This window comes from Chaetura pelagica, unplaced genomic scaffold, assembly GCF_000747805.2.
Source record: "Chaetura pelagica isolate M959 unplaced genomic scaffold, ChaPel_1.0 scaffold70, whole genome shotgun sequence".
NCBI lineage: Eukaryota > Metazoa > Chordata > Aves > Apodiformes > Apodidae > Chaetura > Chaetura pelagica.
In genome coordinates, this window is record NW_009952265.1 from 1,143,753 (window position 1) to 1,164,061 (window position 20,309).

The window sequence follows — 20,309 nt, forward strand, 5'->3', positions numbered from 1 at the left end:
CACCTGGGCACACTGCTGGCTCATGTTCAGCCAGCTGTCAATCAGCACCCTCAGGTCCCTCTCTGCTGGGCAGCTCTCCAGCCACTCCTCCCCAAGCCTGTAGAGCTGCTGGGGGTTGTTGTGGCCAAAGTGCAGGACCTGACATTTGGCCTTATTGAAACTCATACTATTGGCCTCAGCCCATTGATCAAGCCTGTCCAGATCCCTCTGCAGAGCCTCCCTGCCCTCAAGCAGATCGACACTCCCTCCTGACCTCGAGTCATCTGCAAACTCACCGAGGCTGCACTCTACCCCCTCCTCCAAGTCATCAATAAAGATGCTAAAGAGGAACAGCCCCAGCACTGAGCCCTGGGGAACAACCCTTGTGACTGGTCACCAACTGGATTTAACTCCATTCAACACAACTCTTTGGACCCAGCCATCCAACCAGCTTTTTATCCAGCAAAGTGTGTGCACACCCAAGCCACGAGCAGCCAGCCTCTATAGGAGAATGCTGTGGGAAACTGTGTCAAATGCCTTGCTAAAGTCAAGATAGACAACATCCACAGTCCTTCTCTTGTCCAATAAGCAAGTCACCTTGTTGTAGAAAGAGATCACACAGGACTTACCCTCTATGAACTCATGCTGACTGGGCCTGATTACCTGGCTGTTCTGCATGCACCATAATGGTACTCAGGATGATCTGCTCCATCAGCTTCCCTGGTACTGAAGTCAAACTAGCAGGCCTGTAATTTCCCAGAACATCCTTCTTTCCCTTCATACATATGGAGGCTACATCAGGTGATTTCCAGTCTGCTGGTACCTCTCCAGTCAGCCAGGACTGCTGGTAGGTGGCTTGGTGAGCACCCCTGCCTGCTCTTTCAGCACCATTGGGTGCATCCCATCTGGCCTCATAGATGTGTGCACATCTGCATGTTGCAGCAGATCACTGACCATCTCCTCCTGGATTGTGGGGGGATTGTTCTGCTCCTGGTCCCTGTCCCCTAGCTTAGGGAGTTTCATTCCCTCAACATATCTGGTCCTGTTACTGAAGGCTGAGGCAAAGAAGTAATTAAGCATCTCAGCCTTTTCCTCACTTTTCATTACCATGTTTCTACCTGCATCTAGTGGGGGATGGAGGGTTTCCCTGGTCTTTCTTTTGCAGTTAATATATTAATAGAAAATGTTCTCCTCGTTCTTTACCATGGAGGCCAGATTAATTTCTAGCTGGTCTTTGGACCTTCTAATTTCCTCTCTGCAGAGTCTCACAGCATTTTTGTAGTCCTCATGAGTGGTCTGGCCCTTCCTCCAAAGGCCACAGATTCTCTTTTTCTCCCTCAACACCAGCCAAAGCTCCCTGTTCAGCCAGGCTGGTCTTCTCTGCCACCAGCTCACCTTACAGCACATGGGGATGACCTGCTCCTGCACCTTCAAGACTTTCTCCTTGAAGAGCATCCAGCCTTCCTGGACTCCTACACCCTTCAGAACAGATTCCCAAGGGATTCTGGCAATGAGGCTACTGAACAAGTTACAGTTTTCCATCTGAACAGCCTTGATAAACAGCTGCAAGAAAGGTAAAGGCACTGATCGTTAACTAAACTATGTGTGATCTTTAACCTAAATGTTAACCCACAGTTCAAGCCAGGCTTTGTTACCTAATTTTCAGTGCTCAGTGCTCCTGATAATCCCCATAGTATAGATGCTTCAGTGGAAAACCAAACCAAACCAAACCAAAACCAAGAACAAAGCATGGCAGAGATCTCTGAGAATCAGTGTTCCTCTGGCAAATTAATGAACTTTTAGATCCCTGACTTCACAGATGTGGAGAGAATCTGAAGGGGTTTGGAATGAAAATATACAAAATAAGAGTTAAAAAAAAAAAAAGTAACAAAAAGTACACAGCAAACAATGAAGGAAAAACATTGAAAATCTGGTTATCTGATGGACATAACGTATTTATGCTCAGACTATATCCTGTCATCTATCCTTACCCAGAAGGCAATACCTAAGTAACTAAGATCACTATTTCCCATTTGACTTTCAGGACAAAGTCTTCATACACAAAGCAACAATAATTGATACATCCTGATGGAAAGAGGGATGAAGTGAGGGAGTAGAGAAGAAAGAGCTGCAAGACTCAGGAACAATACAAGGACTGAAGCAGCAGCCAAGCGAGCAGGAAGAGAAAGGACAAAGGTGGCCAAGGGAGAACAGGGAGATACACCCAGTTAGGACTGGGACTAATAGGCTAGAAATAATGAACATGTATTTCAATCAGGCACCAGCATGCCAGCAGAAGATATGGGAGAACCAGAAAGACAGGGGAAGATTTGGAATAAAACCAAGAAGCTGAAGAAGAAGAGATTAAAAAACAGAGCAGCATAAGTCTGGAGAGCAGCAGCAAAGGTGGGAGGTGAGGATTCCCAGTACAGCCACGCACACTCCTGCATCATCCACTCCTTTGGGTCACCCATCCCCTGTTGCTACATCCTGCACTAAGAAACCACCAAAACCACAGTGTAATTAAACTGGAACAGGGGAGGGACACTAACAACCTGAGCAACTTGCATGTAAAGCCAGAGATGTGATCTGCCAGGATTAGACACAACAGCCCCACACCGGGCAAGTAGAGATACTTGATCTCTGGGGATAAAGTGCTTCCTTTGTGTCACAGAAGGATAATGAGATTAATTAGCTAATCTTTGTACAAGTTTTTTAAGTGTCAATGGCTCATGTAAGCATTTACATTATAAAACTGCAGTGGTCTCACTGGTTCTTCTTTCCAATGGTGGTTTTCTGGGCACCAGTCCAGGAGCAGAGGCAGTGAATTCCAGTTATTAGATCAGCCCAGTTCTCTCTCCCTGGGGACAGCTCAGGAAAACAACAGGCAAAAGATTTTTGTCAGTGTATCAGCTAAGAGACCGAAGTACCTGTCCCTCACTCTTCCTCTCCTGACAGCTCCCGGCTTTCCTGCTTTCCTGCCTCCTGCCCCAGCAGCTGGAGCGGTGCCCGGCCGGGCAGGGATGGGGAAGGGGTAGATGCTTCCTGACCACAACCAGCTGGGTGGGGAGGATGAGGGGTAAGCTCATGGTCTGCTCCACCCCCAGCTCCTGCTGCCCGCCCTGCACATGGCTCTGCCACAGGAACGTGCTGTGTGCTCTCTGGTTTTCTTTGGGAAGAAAACAGCCCTCAACAATTATCCTTTCCATCAGTCCTGAGACCACAGCCAGCGACTGCTGGTAGCCACTCTGCTGGACAACAAGGTTTCGTGCATGCTTTGCAGTGCCACAGCCAGGCCTGGTCCAAGAGAAGATACCATTTCTCTTCAGTGTGTTGTGCTTCCCTCCTTGCAGCAGCAACCTGGCATCTCTGATGGATTTACTCAGAACTATATTTTGTGTGTTGTTCTCTTTTTGATTCCTCATGTTCCACCTTGCTTTCTGACTCGGCTGACCACTGAACAGATCCCTCTTGGACCCTGAGGTCTCACACCTGACTGGTGACAGTCAACTCAGACCCTGACATCTCTTTATAGGGCCAGGATTAGTCACAGTAGAGGAGGACGTGTCACTTGCTACCTGCAAAGCTACAGCATGACATTCATGTCACACCCAGGGCAGGTTCATACCTTGTGCCTTTCATTTCTGGCTCCATGCCAGATGGATGCTTTCACCAGTACAACTTTTGTAGTAGAGAAGAGGCTAAATTACTTGTTATTAACTGGAAGGAAGAATGGAGTGCAGTTTGGTGGGAAGAGAAGGACCACAAGTCAATGACTCTCCAAAGCCACTCCAGCTGTGATCCAAGCTTAGACAGCTCAAAAGCACCTGTAAATTCAGAAGATGGTTGTGTCTTTCTTTCAAGGATACTGAGGTTGATTCAGTCTGGAGAAGATGAGTCTGAGGGGAGACCTTCCTGCTCTCTACAACTACCTGAAAGGAGGCTGTAGCAAGGTGGGGGTCAGTCTCTTCTTCAAAGTAACAAGTGATAGGAAGCAGCCTAAAGTTGTGCCAGGAGAGGTTTAGATTGGAAATTAGGAAAAATTTCTTTACTGAAAAGGTTGTCAAGCAGTGACACCACTTCCCTGGCTGCCCAGGAAAGTGGTGGAGTCCCTACCCCTGGAGGTATTTAAAAGACATGTAGATGTGGTACTTAGGGACATGGTTTTGTGGTGGACTTGGCAGTTCTAGGTTAATGGTAGGACTTGATCTTAAAGGTCTTTTCTAACCAAAACAATTCCAAGACATAACAAGGAAAGAAAATTCACATTAGCCAAGGAATATAACTTCTTCTTTTGAAAAGATAGGAGCTAGGATGCTGCTAATGACATGTCAAAATAAAGCACTGAAAGGCAGCATGCTCAAATGACAGACCTGAAGACAAACACAACCATGTCAGTTCAGTGCCAGGAGCACCCAGCCCACTCTGGGTCAGTACCTCAGGCAGCACACAAATGCTTAGGCTGCCGGACAGATCATTCCAAGGGCAAGGAAAAGGACTGAAAGTGCTCCAGGCACCTGCCTCATGTCAAGTCTTACTGTCCTCACAGGTGCCATCAGATTCCAGTGCTGACTAAAACAAGGCTCTGCTATCCTTCCCTGCTCCCTGCATAACCTCTACTGTTGCAGAACCCCCTAACCTGGGATTTATCTCCAAAGCACTGGACACTGTGCCTGGACTTTTTCCCTTGATCTGGTATCCAGTCAGCCTCCATCCTTCCTTTAAATACTTGCTTTTCTTCTCACTGTCCTCAGCAGCACTGTTGCTGCAGTCAAATGAATGGGATCAAGCCAGTAAGTATCATGCATCTCTTAACAGCCAGGCAGACCACCTGCATGGCTGATGGCCCGATGTGATCAGTCTTCCCATTACATGCTGGTTTATCTCCCACAGCTTGGAAATACTTCCCTTGGGACAGCACAAATAGTACAGGGAGTACAATTGTCCAGTGCTAAATTACTTCACAGCAAAGGTACTGCCTGTAAATACCAAACAGATAAATAGTAATCCAAGATTTCAGGACAAAATCTGCATTGCTCAGAGATCCAAACCTGAACTGTATCTAGCCATAGTCCCTTTTTTTTCCTCTTAATTTAACTGGAGTGGGAAACATCTCTTCCACTTTTCATAACATAATGCTCTTGACCAGCTGTGTCTTGCTGGGCATAAGGGGCAGGGGGAGAATGGATGAATTGCTCCTTATCCCCCCATAATATCTGACTTAGAATAACACGCAAGGAAATCCCTTCTGTGATTAAAAAATTTAAAAAAAAATAATCTTATTGTTTCTCCTGTTCCAGTCTTTTGCTCCAGAAACCACTTATTTCCAAACCCTACAGATTCCCTGTGTTCATTTCCCACTGTCCTGTCTCTGGTCCCCCAGGACCCTCAGCTGCCATGCTTGCAGATAGCCTTCCATATCATCCCTGCCCCATGTTCACCTCCCCATCTCCTCCCACCTGCTGTCACTAAAATATTTACCACTTGCTGAAGATGGGAGAGACTTCTAGGAATAGAACAGCACTAAATAAATAATGACAGAGAGAGAAAAGAGGGACCATTTGCCTGCAAGAAATTTTGATTAGGAGGAAGAAAGTCTTTTAAGAATGCCTCCTCCATGACAAACTACCTGCCTCTCCATTATTCTGTTCACTTTTTTTCTGTAACACAGTAACATTAATTTCCATATATAATTCATTTAAATATCGATGTTTGGGAGCTGAGCAGGGAGCAGCAACACGAACTCTCCTGGGTGTAAAAGGACCATTGTTTTTGGAGATGGGGAGACAGGGGGAAATACAGAATAACACCTGCACACAGGTCAAAGATGGCTACGAACACAAAACCACTTCCCAAGCAACATTTAACTATTTTTCAGGCCATGTCACCTTCACAGGTTTAGATGGGACAGCACTGTGGTTACTACACAAAGCAGAACTGGGAAAGCTGGGTTAAGAAAAGGATTTGACGTGTTGTGTCTACACTGCAGCTAAAAGGTACCCACAAAACGTAAATACCAGAGGTGGCCGGCAGGCATTGCTCGTGTGCAGGGTAATGAGTTCTCCCAAAAAGCCTTGAGACAGACCATGCTATAAAAGGCGGCAAAACTGCCTTTCAGGTCCAGAGGTAGCTCAGGCTTTCTGTGCTGCCTTTTGTTAATGACTCATTTGTGCCTTTCCCTAATGGAAAGATGAAGGGCAGGGAGAAGAAAACAACATGACTTTGCTTTTCTGGCAGACTTTTATCTGCAGGCATCAAACTCCTAAAGGCAGTTCAGTACTACTGTCCTTCTCTAATAGAACACAAAAACAAATCCTGGGTCACAAACATCTCTCTGGCAGTGATAGGGTGAAAATGCAAGTTTCTCAGCTGCTAGTCTTCTAACTAAATGATGTCTATCAGCAGTGACATTAATCTGCCATCAGGAAATGCTGGATTGCTTAATCCATTGGATCATGTACCCTCAGTGAGCAATGAGAAAGAGCTGTACCATGTTTCTGTGTGAACACCCATTCATCGTGTCTCATCATTTGACAACCAGCAGAAAACTCTCCTGTGAGATTCAGTGATTCACCTACAGAAACTACACCGACTTTAGCCTCAAACTGCCCTGTCTCTTCAGTATTACAGAACATATTTCTTTTCTCAGTAAAAGGTTATAGCAAGTGCTTTCCAGCTCCAAACTTCCTGGCTGCAGATACACAACACACAGCAGCTTACAATTTCCTGGCACCAGATGGGTGAGAATTCAGACCCACTTTGCCCGCAGGGAAGAAAGTCTGTTTTTGCTGTTTCCTGAGTGCCATCACTGCCCTACAGCACAGCAGAACTGATGCTGGTCCACAAAGCCCTGCATACTATACACACACCCAGTCCCACAAGCACAGTCACTTCTTCAGCCTAGCCAGCTCACACCCAAAGGACTCAAAGACCTTTAACAAGTGCTAATGAACAAAGTGAAGGACTTCAGGGGCAAACCAGATGAGCTGACTCTTCCTCTTTTGTGAAATGATCATGGTATTATTACCCAGAGGTATCCCCACCCTGCAGCACAGTAGTACAGGCTCTGGGCAGGTAAAGAAGCAAGCACGCTGGGATGCCACGTGTGTAAAGCAGACTCAGGAGAGCAGGGAAGCTATGCCCAAAGCTTCCCCACCCCTGGGCCCTGCCTGGCTAGCCATGCTTGGAGAGCCAAGCACCCAGGCTCTAAGCAGGCTTTGTGCCTCACCTGAGCAGCCCTCGGAGGCTGTGCCTTACCTCCTGGACCACTTGGCCGAGTGCCTCCCAAAGGGTCTCTTCCAGAGCACACCGTACAGCTGCACTTTGGTGCTGATGTCCAGAGCATCCGAATCTGCCTGCTCCAGGGAGGGAGAAGGGGATACGGAACTGGATTTTGAAGCAAACATCATAGTTGCATCTGGTTCTGACTCTCCCCCCTCTGTGGCAGCTCGGAGAACCCAGTCCAGCGCAGTGACCCAGAAGGATGGAACCAGCCGCTGCAAGCGGCAGACAGAGAGACTGGGCTACGGGTTGAATCGATAACTTGACTGCTCAGCACTCAGTCAATAATTCTCTCCCTGATGCACAGGCGATGAGAGTTTCCTCATTGCATATGACTTCCTGATGCATTACAGACAGCACATCTCCCAGCCCAAGGAAGAAAGAAGAGTGGAGAGCGTCAGAGAGCAGGAACACAGAGAGACAGGAAGAGCTCGTCAGAGAAAGCTCCCAGCCAAAATACCTCTGCACCGGAGCCAGCCTGGAAGGTTATTTCACTCGGCATTGCAGCACCGCAGGCAGAAATTAGGGCAAGATGGATGTTTTGCTGTCAGGCACCTCTTCCTCTGACACACGCTCCCAAAAAGCTTGGGCTTGGAGGCAGGTTCTTCTCATTTGTCCCGAGGAAAAGGGGAGGGGAGTGGGTGGGAGCAGGTAAGTTTAATCCGATTCCCTCTGCCATGGGAAGCCTTTGCCGTGCCAGGCGGGCACTGCCCACGCGGGACCAGCTCACGTGGCTGCGGGGCTCGGGCAGTGCCCACGCCTGGCTCAGCTTTGCGGGGCTGCTGCTGAGCAGGGGCACCGCAGCAACACCCGGGCTTGCATCCCGGTGCCAGGCACAGCCTCTGCCCTGCCTCTCAGCTGCCAGCTCCTTCTGGGCCGCAGCACCGAGACACAGGAATGTGTCACACAGCTCAGCTGCGTTTCCGTTAATCTCCTCTTCAGTACTCCTGCAATACACTTTTTATTCTGGTGCCCTAAATCCTTGTTCCCCTCCTGAAATACTCCCTCCCTACACAGATACCAACAGTCCTCCAAAAGAGCCCCTGTTTTGTAATGGCCACAGGAAAGCACATGAGCATCACACTGCATCCTGCCTTCCCTCCAGGATTAGGGTTTGGGGATGAATTGCCTCCTAAAGCATCTGGAGTTTCGGGGTATTATATAAGCAACACAGACACATACATGCTGTGAGGCATCTGCTCCTGCTCCGACCCATGCCATCCTGTGAGCACCAGGGTTGATGCTGTGGTTGCCAAATGTCAGCCCCTGCCAATGCAGCTACTCAGAAGTGACACACTGCAGACACACAGGCCTTTCTCATTCCCACAGATTAGAAACCTGGGATGTGCTGTAGGCTAGACCACAGCACTGGACACAGGCCCACTCGACTTTACATGGTCACAGGGACCTGCAAAACATCTTCAACAGAGGAAACCCAGGCTGCCTGCCTCACTGCCTGCCTGCATTTGGTGCTGGGGAAAGTACAGATACAGGTCCCTGACAAAACTTGCCACGGATCACTAAATGAGGGAGTCAGCAAACTCAATGCTCAGTTACTTTCTCTCACACTGACTTTGACTGGCCTTTTAGTCCCGGACAGGACATGTCCCAAGCAGCAGTAAATCCCAACTCAGAGTGACATTAAGGGAGAAGGTGGGGAACAGAAGACAGCAGCAGAGATTTCTCCATCTCACCAGAGCCCCAGCTCTTTAATACAACCCTAAATTGCAGAAGAGTAGTATTAATACTGTAGTGACCATTCCACACACTGCACTGAAAAGAAAAATACTACTCATAATGAGGGTTTCAGGAGAGGGAGAGTTTCCCTAGAATTAGGTTGCACAGGGGGTAAAATGGATCCTGCACCCCACAGCACCACCTTCATTTATAAATGTGCAATGAAATGCCACAGAGCTCCTGTGTAAAGATGATCCCTTGCCCCTGCCATTGTACTGCAGCAGTGACACTAAGATCTGTTAGCAGTGACCTGCAGTGAGGAAAAGCAGGTTTTCATCCTTTGCTTCTTTACTTAAATTTATCTTGCAGAGACAGAGAGAAAAAAGGTATCCAGCTTCCTAAGTAAAAAATGCAGACACCGTTTTCTCTGGAAACTTCTAGGACAAGCAGGGGACTAAGCAGTCACAGCAGATTCTTCAGAGTGGGAGGGAAAAAGCAACTTGCTTTTGTAAAGTGACCAAGAGTTAAACATGGGCGCGAGCCAGCAATACCAGGGCAGTAAACAGCAGTGGGGGTAGTTCTTTAACTGCTGGTGTCCAGATAAAGTAATTTATAATAATAGTAGTTATGTTAACATTTCCCTTATGTGTGTATAATCTAAATAAATCAGGGACCCATCTGAAGAGCAGGAGAACATCACAACAGGTCAGAGCAATTTGCCTCTCAGAAACAGAAGGCAGTGCCATAAGGGCCAGCTCAAAGGTTCTTCAGTGTTACTTCTGTCAGATGCAAAACTCACTTCAACTGGCCAGGAACTTGGGAGATCAAAAGAACAGTGTCATAAAACACAGACAAGAGAAAAGGGTCCACCACAGGGGGAGTAGAGACAGTTGGGTCTTGCAGAAGTGTCTTCTGCAAACTCCGGGGGACAGAAATCCTTAGGGAAGACAAGCAGACTTGGTTTTGCTGTAGGATCTGCTGAAATCTAACAGCCATAGAGATAAGCCATTTGTATTTAATCTGGGAGCTCATAACTGTTTAAGAGCAGAAGAAGACCTGTGTATACGAGACCTTAGCAGGACAAGCATGTGACACCAGTGCAAAGAGAGTAATGCAGAGCTTGACTGCATTTTAAGTGAAAGGAGACATAAGCCCTTGTACCAAACCCACAAGAGATCCCTTCTGTACAGTTCTGGCCAAACAGCCTCCTCAGTCCTGAAGAGATGCAGAAAAGAACTCAAGGGGTGATCACAGGTATAGTTAACCATAGTACACAAGGAAATTAAAAGGTCTCCACTCATCTAAATGAGAATGAATGGGAAAATGTGAATGCTGTCTAGTTTCAAGCCTTCTTTCCCCTTTTAATATATTGGTAAATGTCCATGCTTGCAATAAAACAAATGGGCCTAAATTGGCCACGAATAACAGTCACAGCAAGGAACTGCCTTGCAATGAGAGCAGCAGAAGTCAAAAGCCATGACTTGGTTGGATCTGTTACATGCACAGCAACTTGAGGTGGCCTTGCCTTCCAGGGATACAGATTAGGCTCACCCTGTTTCCAGGAAACATTTGTGTTCCAGACTAAGAATGATTAAGATTTAAGATGCACATTTCGTTCTTGATGGCTCGTAGGTGAAACAAAGCTGTACATCCTGGAGAGAAAGCACTGGAGCTTCGCTCAGAAAACCTTCCTGTGGAGAGACAGGTTGTACTGACACACCAATTTTTTTGCCAATATGTTATCCTTATGTTTCCTATGCATAAAGCCAATACAATTAAACAAACAAAAAAAACAACAACAAAAAACCCACACCAAAAACAAACCACCACAAAACAAACAAACAACAAAAAACAACCCAGCCCTTTAAAGCAGGCAGCAGTACAAGCCAGCACAAAAGTAACACTCCATCATCACAGGCCACCCTCCAGCTGGAAGATGCTCCCTTTCAGTTTAAGGATGCACACACTGGCTAACTGCAGTTGATGGGGAAGCCTGTATCTTTTTTTAAGGGAAAAGTTGTATCTTTATGTTCTGGGAAGCATCACAATAGTACTTGATGCAGAAAAGAACAAACTAATCCTCGGGCTGGGGCCAGAAAATCAAGGTTTGGATCAGATCTGCTGCAAAGTTGGAAATATTCAGAATTTGCCTTCCATTATGGGTTCCCTCTCCTCTCACAGCTTCTGACAGGCTCTGTAGCCATTTTCAACCCAGGGAACCATTAGGAATTATGAGAGGTATTACCAGATACCTGAAATAATGTGGAGAAATAAAAAGCAAGTCCAACTCAAGTTTAATTTATGATCTATCATCCTTGCAAAGCTAAAATGTCACATGTACCTATCAAAATGATGTTCCAGCTTCCCAGACACACGATTGTGTGCAGAGGCTATTTTAAACACAACAAAAGCAACCACCATCAATCCACCTCTTTAGTGTGAGACATTGACAGATTATCTTTCTTTTGCACATGATTAAACTTTTAGTGTCACATCAGAAGTCAAAGCTGTCCTGCAGAGCTCGAAGAAAAGAGTTATTCAGCAAGTGGGCAGTAAAGTGAAGAGCCTTTGTAGATGTATAACTCCATCTGCCATCATCCCTTGGTGAGAATCACATGATCTCAGTGCCCTGCTGCAGACAAAGACCTCCATCAGTCCCAGACCTTCAAAACCACCCAGATCCATGTTGGACGGCCCATGAATCATATTAATCAAATTATTAGCTGTGGATATAGCACCACTTCAGGAAACTCAGAGGAAGAAAAGAAGATGCCAGTTTACTGAAGCAATGGGATTTGACAGCAAGCAAGCTGCCCTGATAGCCTTGTGGACAGTAAGCACTCAGGCTGGCTTTTGGGGGGATGGCTTGCACAGGGACTGACATCACAGTCAATGACTATTTCTCTCAGCATCTAAAGTAGATAATGTCTTTTCTTTTTAGTTCTACTAAGACATCTCTTCTGGAAGTTCATTCACTCTGGTGCTGGAAAAAAACGTTTCTGCTAAACAGGCATTTTTGAGGGACTTTAGAATACAGCAGCGTGGTCAGCTACATTTGAGAATTCTTTTTCCAGAAGACAGCCTGTGGGCTTCCTGCAATACACAGGTCCCTGCCAGCCAAATCCCAGTCCCATTTCTGAGGCTTTGGGAGGGCACCACAGCCATGGGAGCACTCCTCTTCACAAGGGCAGCTAGACCTCCACACACAGGGAGACACAAGAACAAACCTTTCTCCAAAATGTTTTTAGACAGCGTTCAGAGCTGGTAAGTTTGCAGCTCAGCATGCACCCCACTTGCATGCCAGTTTACACTTCCTACAGCATTTTGCTTTATCCACATTTTACCTGCTTGCAATTAACATTATTCAACCCGATTCCAAATGTATCAACATTAGCAGCATTAGCAACAGTAGAGAGTTACCAGGGACCTGGTTCCACCAGGTGACCCAGCTTAGTGAGCTCTGCAGGAAGGTCTGCACAGAAAACCTCCATAGGGACTACCTATGACATGCATACATATACATGCCAGGTAAATACCATGGACTACATAAAGACCAGCTCAGCAGAGCACTCTGAGGTCTAACAGCAGTTATTCTGGGAACAAGTACAGAATTTCAAAGGTGCAGTTGCTTCCTTGGTCCCTCTTCTAAGCACAGAAAAAGCATTGCCTCTGTGGTGAGGGCACCAAAGCAGGGTTCTGTACACTGGGACACTGGTACTAGATTCAGAACATCACCAGAATACATATACCTGTGCAGCACTTTGGATACAATTGCCAGCCAAACAAGCAAATAAACAAAACAAAACAAAATAAGCTGCAAAAGGGAAGGATTTGTTAAGTTTCCTTGGAAGAACAATGGAGAGAAAAAATGCAATGCCTCTGCATGGAAATGCAGGCAAACAACTGGAGCATCATCGACTTTCAAAACAGCCCAGCAAAAAGTAGGACAGTGATCTAGGGCTTTTGGCTGTGTTCTGGTTTGGTGGGTTTTGTGGTAGCGGGGGCAGGGCCACAGGATTGCTCCCGTGAATGAGTCGGTGAAGAACCCTCCTTGTCCTTTGTCTCAACCCAGGAGCTCTGTCCTCCTCATCCCAGAGTGTGTGTGTGGGGGGAGTTGAGTGAGCAGCCATGGGGCTGTTCTGTTCCTTTGTTGTCAGTGAGAAGCACAGTCACAGTCCTTAGCTGTTTCAACACCAGTCTGTAGGTCTGAACTATGTAAGTTTCTTAAACGGAGTTAGGTGCAGGATTACTTTCTACAAGGCATTTCTCAACTACAAAATTTCAGAAATCAATTGCAGCCCACTTTGCTCCCTCTGGCCAAAAGGGGGAAAGATGTCATCAGCTTAACTTTTAAACAACAAATATCCATTCAGGAAACAGGATTGGCTAAACCATTTTTTTAAAATCTGAAGTCCATAGAATGCCCAGCACATACACACACAGACCAGAATTTCTCTTGCATACACATTTAATGTTCCCTTTAACCCTACCACTATTATGGCCATGGAAGGCAGAATGCTAAAAAGCTAAGGGCATGGCAACTGAGACTTAGTCCAGGACTAGAAACTGCAGGGACCACAACACTGACATTCTTCACTCACTTCACGTATACATTCTGCTATACCCCTGCAGCAGCCTCCACTCCAAGTTTCTCTCTCTTTCCGTGTCCTACTCACAGCCAGGCACTACAAGGTCAGGGCTCATGCTGTGTGCATACACAGGACAGGAACAAGATACATGTCTTGCCTCCTTCCTATTGGCATTCTCAAGTGGTTATCTAAATACAAAGGCACAAAAATAACAGCTCTGTTGCAAACCCTGTATGTCCAGGAAAACCATCGGCCAGGTGAACAATAAACTGCCTGGCAAGGAAGGACGCCAAGAACACTGCTCTCCACAAAACACAGCAGGCTGAGAGCCATCTCCTCCCTCTCACCTCCACTTACCCTCCTGTGAGCCATGCTGCCATACAGCTTTTGTAGGTGAGGCCTCTTTCATACTGCTGAAGACCGGGCTGCAGGGATAAGCACAGAAAAACTCCCAGACTCATAGCTTAGCCCTCCATGTGCAGCAAGCATGTTCACACAAAGCACCTGTGCAAAGCAGACAGCAGGAACACATTTGTTAAAGATCAGCTGCCCCTCAGTTTCTCCGTCAAAAAGAGAAAATAGAGCAGGGGGGAAATCCACTGCAGTCCTACATAGTGATGCGTTCTACTTATAGCTTCACCCCCTGGGGACAAGCAAGGAGAGCTTGACTAAGAAGTGTTACAGCAAGAGTAATTCAGATTAGTACTAAGGCTTGTAAGCAGTGTTTATAGCAGCTCTCCTCAGCTCAGTGCAATGGGTATTTCATTTACAGTGTTCCTTCAAACAGCAGAAGTCCATTAACTTGCAGAGACTCCAACATAACTATGATTGTAATATCATAAACTAATTACCATTCCAGATGCTGGGTGGGCCTACAGATACAGAAGAAGAAATTTTGCCTTTTCTAGTAATTTCACCTCATCTTTTAGATTGTCTATATACTCTACAGGTTTGGTGGCAGTCATCACGATATAGCTTACTTTTAATTAGCTCTACAACTTTTCTGAATGAGGCATTTTTCTCAAACCCTCATCCACCATAAGGGTTTGTTAATCTCTAGACAGCTCAGACAAGAGGGAAAAGTGCTGTGATATGGAGCATGGAATATTGTGCAACTCTGCCTGCAAGAATATTTGGATAAGACTTGCACAAATCAGGAGAAGAATGGCTTATTTTGTAAGTTGAATCAATAGATGACAGCTCATCTTCTTGCTGCTGTGCTTATCCCTAATGGGTCTCTGGTAAAAATGCTGATGAAAAATTCTTTTCCTTAACATAACAAGGAGCACTCTAGAGCCATCATCAGGAAGCCTGCAATACCACAGCTCCTCAATATTTAAGTGATCAGTGGTAACTCTTGTAACATAAACGCACCCAAAGCACTTCCTCACATCTGCAAAAGATTTTACAACAGATTGCAGTGGTTAAATCTCCAGCAACTGAGAGGGCGATCTGGCAAAGTTCAGGCTTCCCATCCTTTCTGCCTTGCATTTGACTATCCTAGCTGCAATAGCAACACTGCAGTTTGTTTCACTTCTCCTATTGACTTTACATTAATCATATTCTCTTGTGATTAAGTCAGTATAAAGAGATTACACTTTTTCCTAAGCACACAATTCTTCTGAGCCACCAGAAAAACCAAAAGTAAGCAATTAGCTGAAAAGACTGCTCATTGCTTGAGTGAAATAGCTAAAACACTAACTGTTAAAGTGACAGAATCCTAGATTAGTCTGTAGATGGCAACTGCAGAGGAAAAAAAAAATTAATCCTTGTTTTTAATGAATTGCTTACAAATAATCTCTATCAAGGGTGTCTCTTAAATGGATGCATGAATATTTTTTCAATGCATACATTGCCCATCCTGTAACTGCGTCATTCCCCCTTTTTCTTTTCTGAAAATCTATCTAAAAAACAATCCTACTTACAGAGCAGCTGCAGAGGAGCACGGAGAGCAAGAACATCTATAAACTGTGTCAGTTCAGCAGCTGCGGGAGGGAACTCTTCAACATATTCAAATACCTGAAGGGAGGGTGCAAAGAAGAAGGAGACAGCCTCTTTTCAGCAGTGCCCAGTGGCAGGACTGGAGGCAAGAGGCACACACTGAACTGCAGGAAATGTCCTCTGAACATAAGAGAAATAGCTTTTCACTCCTATGGTGGCTGAGCACTGGCACAGGTTGCCCAGGGAGGTCATGGAGTGTCCCACCTTGGAGATATTCAGAAGCCATCTGGACACGATCCTGGGCAACTGGCTCTAGGTAGCCCTGGTCGAGTAGGAGCAATATTGAACCAGATAACCTCCAGAGATCCTTTCCAGCCACCACCACTCTAGACCAGTGCTCTAGAACACATTGAATTAGTGCTTTCCCAACACGTGCTGAAGAACTTGGCACACTGCCAGGTCCTATTCCCGCATCAGGGAGGTGAAGGTGAGTCCTTAATTACCTATCTGCAAGCAGCTTATGGGGTTGCCTCCCTCTTCAAGATTGCTTTAAACCATTAACATTTCCTGAATGCTAATATTTTAATGCTGATAGTTTTATCACGTAAGGTCAAGTGACAGAGTTTCAGACCAATTACTTGCAAAAACCCACAGATCTACAGACCAATCTGAAAAGCCTAAGCAGGTGTCTCCTTAGGGACTGCTTCATGATAGGGAGTTAACTTCCTAATTGTTCCTCAGTTATTGCAAGGATCCAACTGGGATTCTCATCCTTGCCCTAAATCCTGGCAGTAGTCATAGGATGCTGCAGTGGTATTAACAGCTTTCTTGTACAAAACCCTAAATGTATACACACATCAGGACAGAAACCATAACTTACAAACACTTTGACAAGAGACAAACACCCTTCTGTTTTTTAATACAACATTTATTCATTTGATTCTTTTAATTTGTGCCCTACATGTGTTTTAAAATGTTAGATCTAGTCCCAACCAAGTTTGGTAAAGTATGATTTTCAGTCAGAGGTGTCTAGCTGAGACCAGTCTTTATAAAGTTGCATCCTTAAAAAGACCACCATATATATTTATATATTTTTTCAGTTTTATATGAAGTTTGCCCCTGCTATGATCACACCACACAGTATGTAACTCACTAGATCATTTGAGCATGTTTTAATAAAACCTGCAAACCCACCTGTGCTGCAACCTTTTGCTCAGGTAACATATCCCTCATATCCCCTGCCTGAGCACCTCTTAGAGACCACTACTAAAATATGATTTTCAACTATTCTTTGCAACTCAAAATTTGTATCAGAGAAATTCAGAGGCCCAAGAAGACATTTTGCTCAGTTGATGCAGGATGAGCAGTGAAAATAGTCTACCTGGACTTCTCCAAGGCTTCTGACATGGTCTCCCACAGCCTCCTCCTAGAGAAACTGAGTTGTTACAGCCTTCACAAGTGTTCTGTGCAGTGGGTGGGGAATTGGCTGATGGACCATACTCAGAGGGTGACAGTCAATGGTTCCTCCTCAAACGGGCAACCAGTCACAAGTGGGGTCCCCCAGGGATGGATATTGGGCCCAATGCTGTTTAACATCTTCATAAGTGACCTGGATGTTGGGATCAAGAACACTCTGATGAAGTTTGCTGACAACACCAAGATGAGTGGAGAGGTTGACACTGCAGAAGGGAGAGCCACCCTCCAGGATGACCTAGACACGTTGGAGGAGTGGGCTAGCAGCAACCTTATGAAGTTCAACGGGGAGAAGTGCAAGGTCCTGCACCTGGGAACACATAACCCAGGGGTGCAGTTCAGACTGGGATCCACCTGGCTGGAGAACAGCCCTGTGGAAAGGGACCTGGGGGTCTTGGTGGATAACAGGCTCAGCATGAGTGAGCAGTGTGCTGCAGCAGCAAAGAAAGCCAACAGGATGCTGGGCTGCATCAACCAGGGCATCACCAGCAGAGATCAAGAAGTCATCATCCTGCTCTACTCGGAACTTGTCAAACCACACCTGAAGTCTTGCATTCAGTTTTGGTCCTGCTCTACAAAAAAGGATGGAGACAGGCTGGAGAGGGTCCAGAGAAGGGCCACAAGGATGGTCAGAGGACTGGAGGATCTGCCATATGAGGAGAGGCTGAGAAAACTGGGTTTGTTCAGTCTTGAGAAGAGAAGGCTTTGGGGAGACCTTATGACCACATTCCAGTACTTACAGGGCAGCTACCAAGAAGATGGAGACTCCCTGTTTACAAGGAGTAATATGGAAAAGACAAGGGGTCATGGTCACAAGATGCTCCTGGGGAGATTCTGATCGTAACCGAGAGGAAAATTTTTCACCACTTCCCTTTTCACCCAAGGGAAGTGGTAGATTCCCCCACACTGGACAGCTTTAAGTCTCAGCTTGTTAGGGTGCAGAGCCATCTCATATAAACTATAGTAGTGCCTAGCAAGGTTGGACCAGATGATACTTGAAGTCCCTTCCAACCTGGAATTCTATGATTCTACAATTCTATAATAACCATGTCCAAATCAACCTGCTAGGCTGCCTTCCAACATGCAGTTTCACACTTCAAGTTTCCAGGCAGTGCTCAGACATTATGAAGAAAAGCACCCAACACACTGAAACAAAAATAAAACACAGTGTCTGCACTGCTTGTATCTCATTTAAGACTGACAATTCTCATTGTTGTAGCTGTCACAAAGCCCCATGCAGTAAATGACAACCCAACTCCAAAGCACTGCACCTAGTAAAAATTTAATATAATAAAACAAATTTAAAACAGCAACATTATTTTAACCATTCACAATTAAAGTGGAAAAATTATAAGGCAGCCATTCATGGAATGATTTTGTGTACAAATGGTTTGGAAAGACATTTAAATTACAGTTCCATACATGGAGTCAGGTAAACAGCAATGACCACGCAATGTTTTTCCCTGGAAAGCCAAGGCTGCTAAAAGATGTAACAAAAGGACAGTACGGAAAAAAAATAATAATTCATTTTTAAAAGAAGTCTGAGGTGAACAGGAATCTGAAATTCACTGTACTTTCCCACCACACTGTAACCACTCCTTCTCCTTCCACACCCAGAATACAGTTCCCTCTTCTTCCCAAGTCCCAGCACAGAACAGGAAGGGAGCAGCAGCAACATTTATTCCACAGCATCTCTCTTGCATTCTGCATAGAGCTGATACCACAAGGACACACCTGCTACTGTCAAAAGCTCCTTGGAGGCTCTGAACTAGCTCCTGAATAAACAGCTGTCTTCCTGGGGCTCTTGGATAAGATCAGCCTTTAACACAATCCACCTGGAAATGGTTCCTTGAAGTTGGTGGGTTTCTGTGCTTAACACCCAGCCATCTGACATGCCACAACTATAAGAAAATCCTATCTTAGTCTGACAGCTCTGCCATAAGTTACTGTCAGAGCAGCTTCTGCATCTTGTCATCAGGTGCTGAAAAAAAGACTTTTCCCTTCTTTGTATAAGGAACAATAACAGAATTAGAGCAGTAGGGGAAGTACCTGAACACACCATGATCAATGGAAACAACTTTACTTCCAATTCCAATTGCCAATTAAGAAATAATTAATTGAAAAAACAGCTGATGAGACAACTTTGAGTTTCCTAGAGGGATTTCCAGAAGGAAAGGGGGATATGCCTGGCACTTAGTTAAAGCATTACCAGCTAGATCTGCTGCCACCTACCTCACAGTAGAAAACACAGGCAGAGATGGCTACTACAGAGAAAGAGGAACTTGTTTGCACAAAGGTCTCCTGAGGAGTATAAAACGCTACCAGATGGTCCTGACTGCATACAGGGCTTGGATTTACTGTGACAGATGGGGAGAGAGGTAAAAAGGGGGCTATGATAAAATGGACCATTTTATTTAACTCATTTAAATACTTTGCCTTCAAGAAAATAATCCTCCACATGGAACAATCTACTTGGAAAGATTTGATCATTTAAATCTGATGATTTAAATTTTTACATTCTCCTTATCACATAACCAAAAGCTTCCTTAGTCACTGCAGTTCCAGCAGAAAATAATAGTTCAAAAGGGCTAAGAGAGGCAGCCAAAAGACAATGCCATTGCTATTTCTAAAACGGTAAGAAAAAAAAAAATTACAGAAGTCTTCTATCACCTGTGTGCCAAAATGAAAAGTACAAGCTACCACAATTTTTGTGCCAATTTTACAATGCCAATGTTTTCATTTAAAATCCTTCACCCGCTGCTGTAACTTGGTCTCTAGGGTTGATGAATTGTTAAACCAAGTATTATCATTTGTGGTGACTGCCCCAGATACTGGAAACATGATCTGAGGGACAGGAGAAGAGAAAAACAACAAGACCTCTTGCCAGTGGCACCTCTTAATGAGTGATAGGCCAGAGTGATATCAGCAGCAAAAAGGGTGGCTGCCAAATGCTCATCAATCCACAACTGATCCACAGAAAAAGGTACTATCCACATGCTCCCACACTGGATTAAAAAAGCATGAGATAGGCAGGTCTGTGGGTAAGGTCCTAAGTTGTGGCTACTGTTCTACACAAAATGAGGATGCACTGGAACATAGTCAGGATGCCAGCTTAACTAGGGGGCTGGGGTGTGCCAGCAAGTGACAGATGATACTTCACAGAAGAAAACTTACATTTTTACAAAATGTGAGCTATCCTCTGCTTCTGCTGCAGATCTTGTCAACTCTCCAGCCTTTGGAAACATTTATGTGGAGACATTAAGCAAGGTAAAATAGTGAGATTATCAAGGAAGAAGGTAATGAGAGGAAAATCAAGAAGAACACTGGGAGCTCTGGTGTAAACATCCCTATGTTTACATCCCTATTATT

General features: G+C 45.3%; 1 protein-coding gene across 1 annotated transcript in view; it reads right to left on the reverse strand.

Moving 5' to 3' along the window:
- PLEKHD1 (pleckstrin homology domain containing, family D (with coiled-coil domains) member 1) overlaps positions 1-7,388 on the reverse strand; it is a 27,930-nt gene extending 20,542 nt beyond the window's left edge. The window contains exon 1 of the mRNA XM_010007669.1: positions 7,237-7,388. Coding sequence (XP_010005971.1) covers positions 7,237-7,388 — 152 coding nt within the window. The remainder of the gene's footprint in view (positions 1-7,236) is intronic.
- Positions 7,389-20,309: the final 12,921 nt, after the last annotated feature.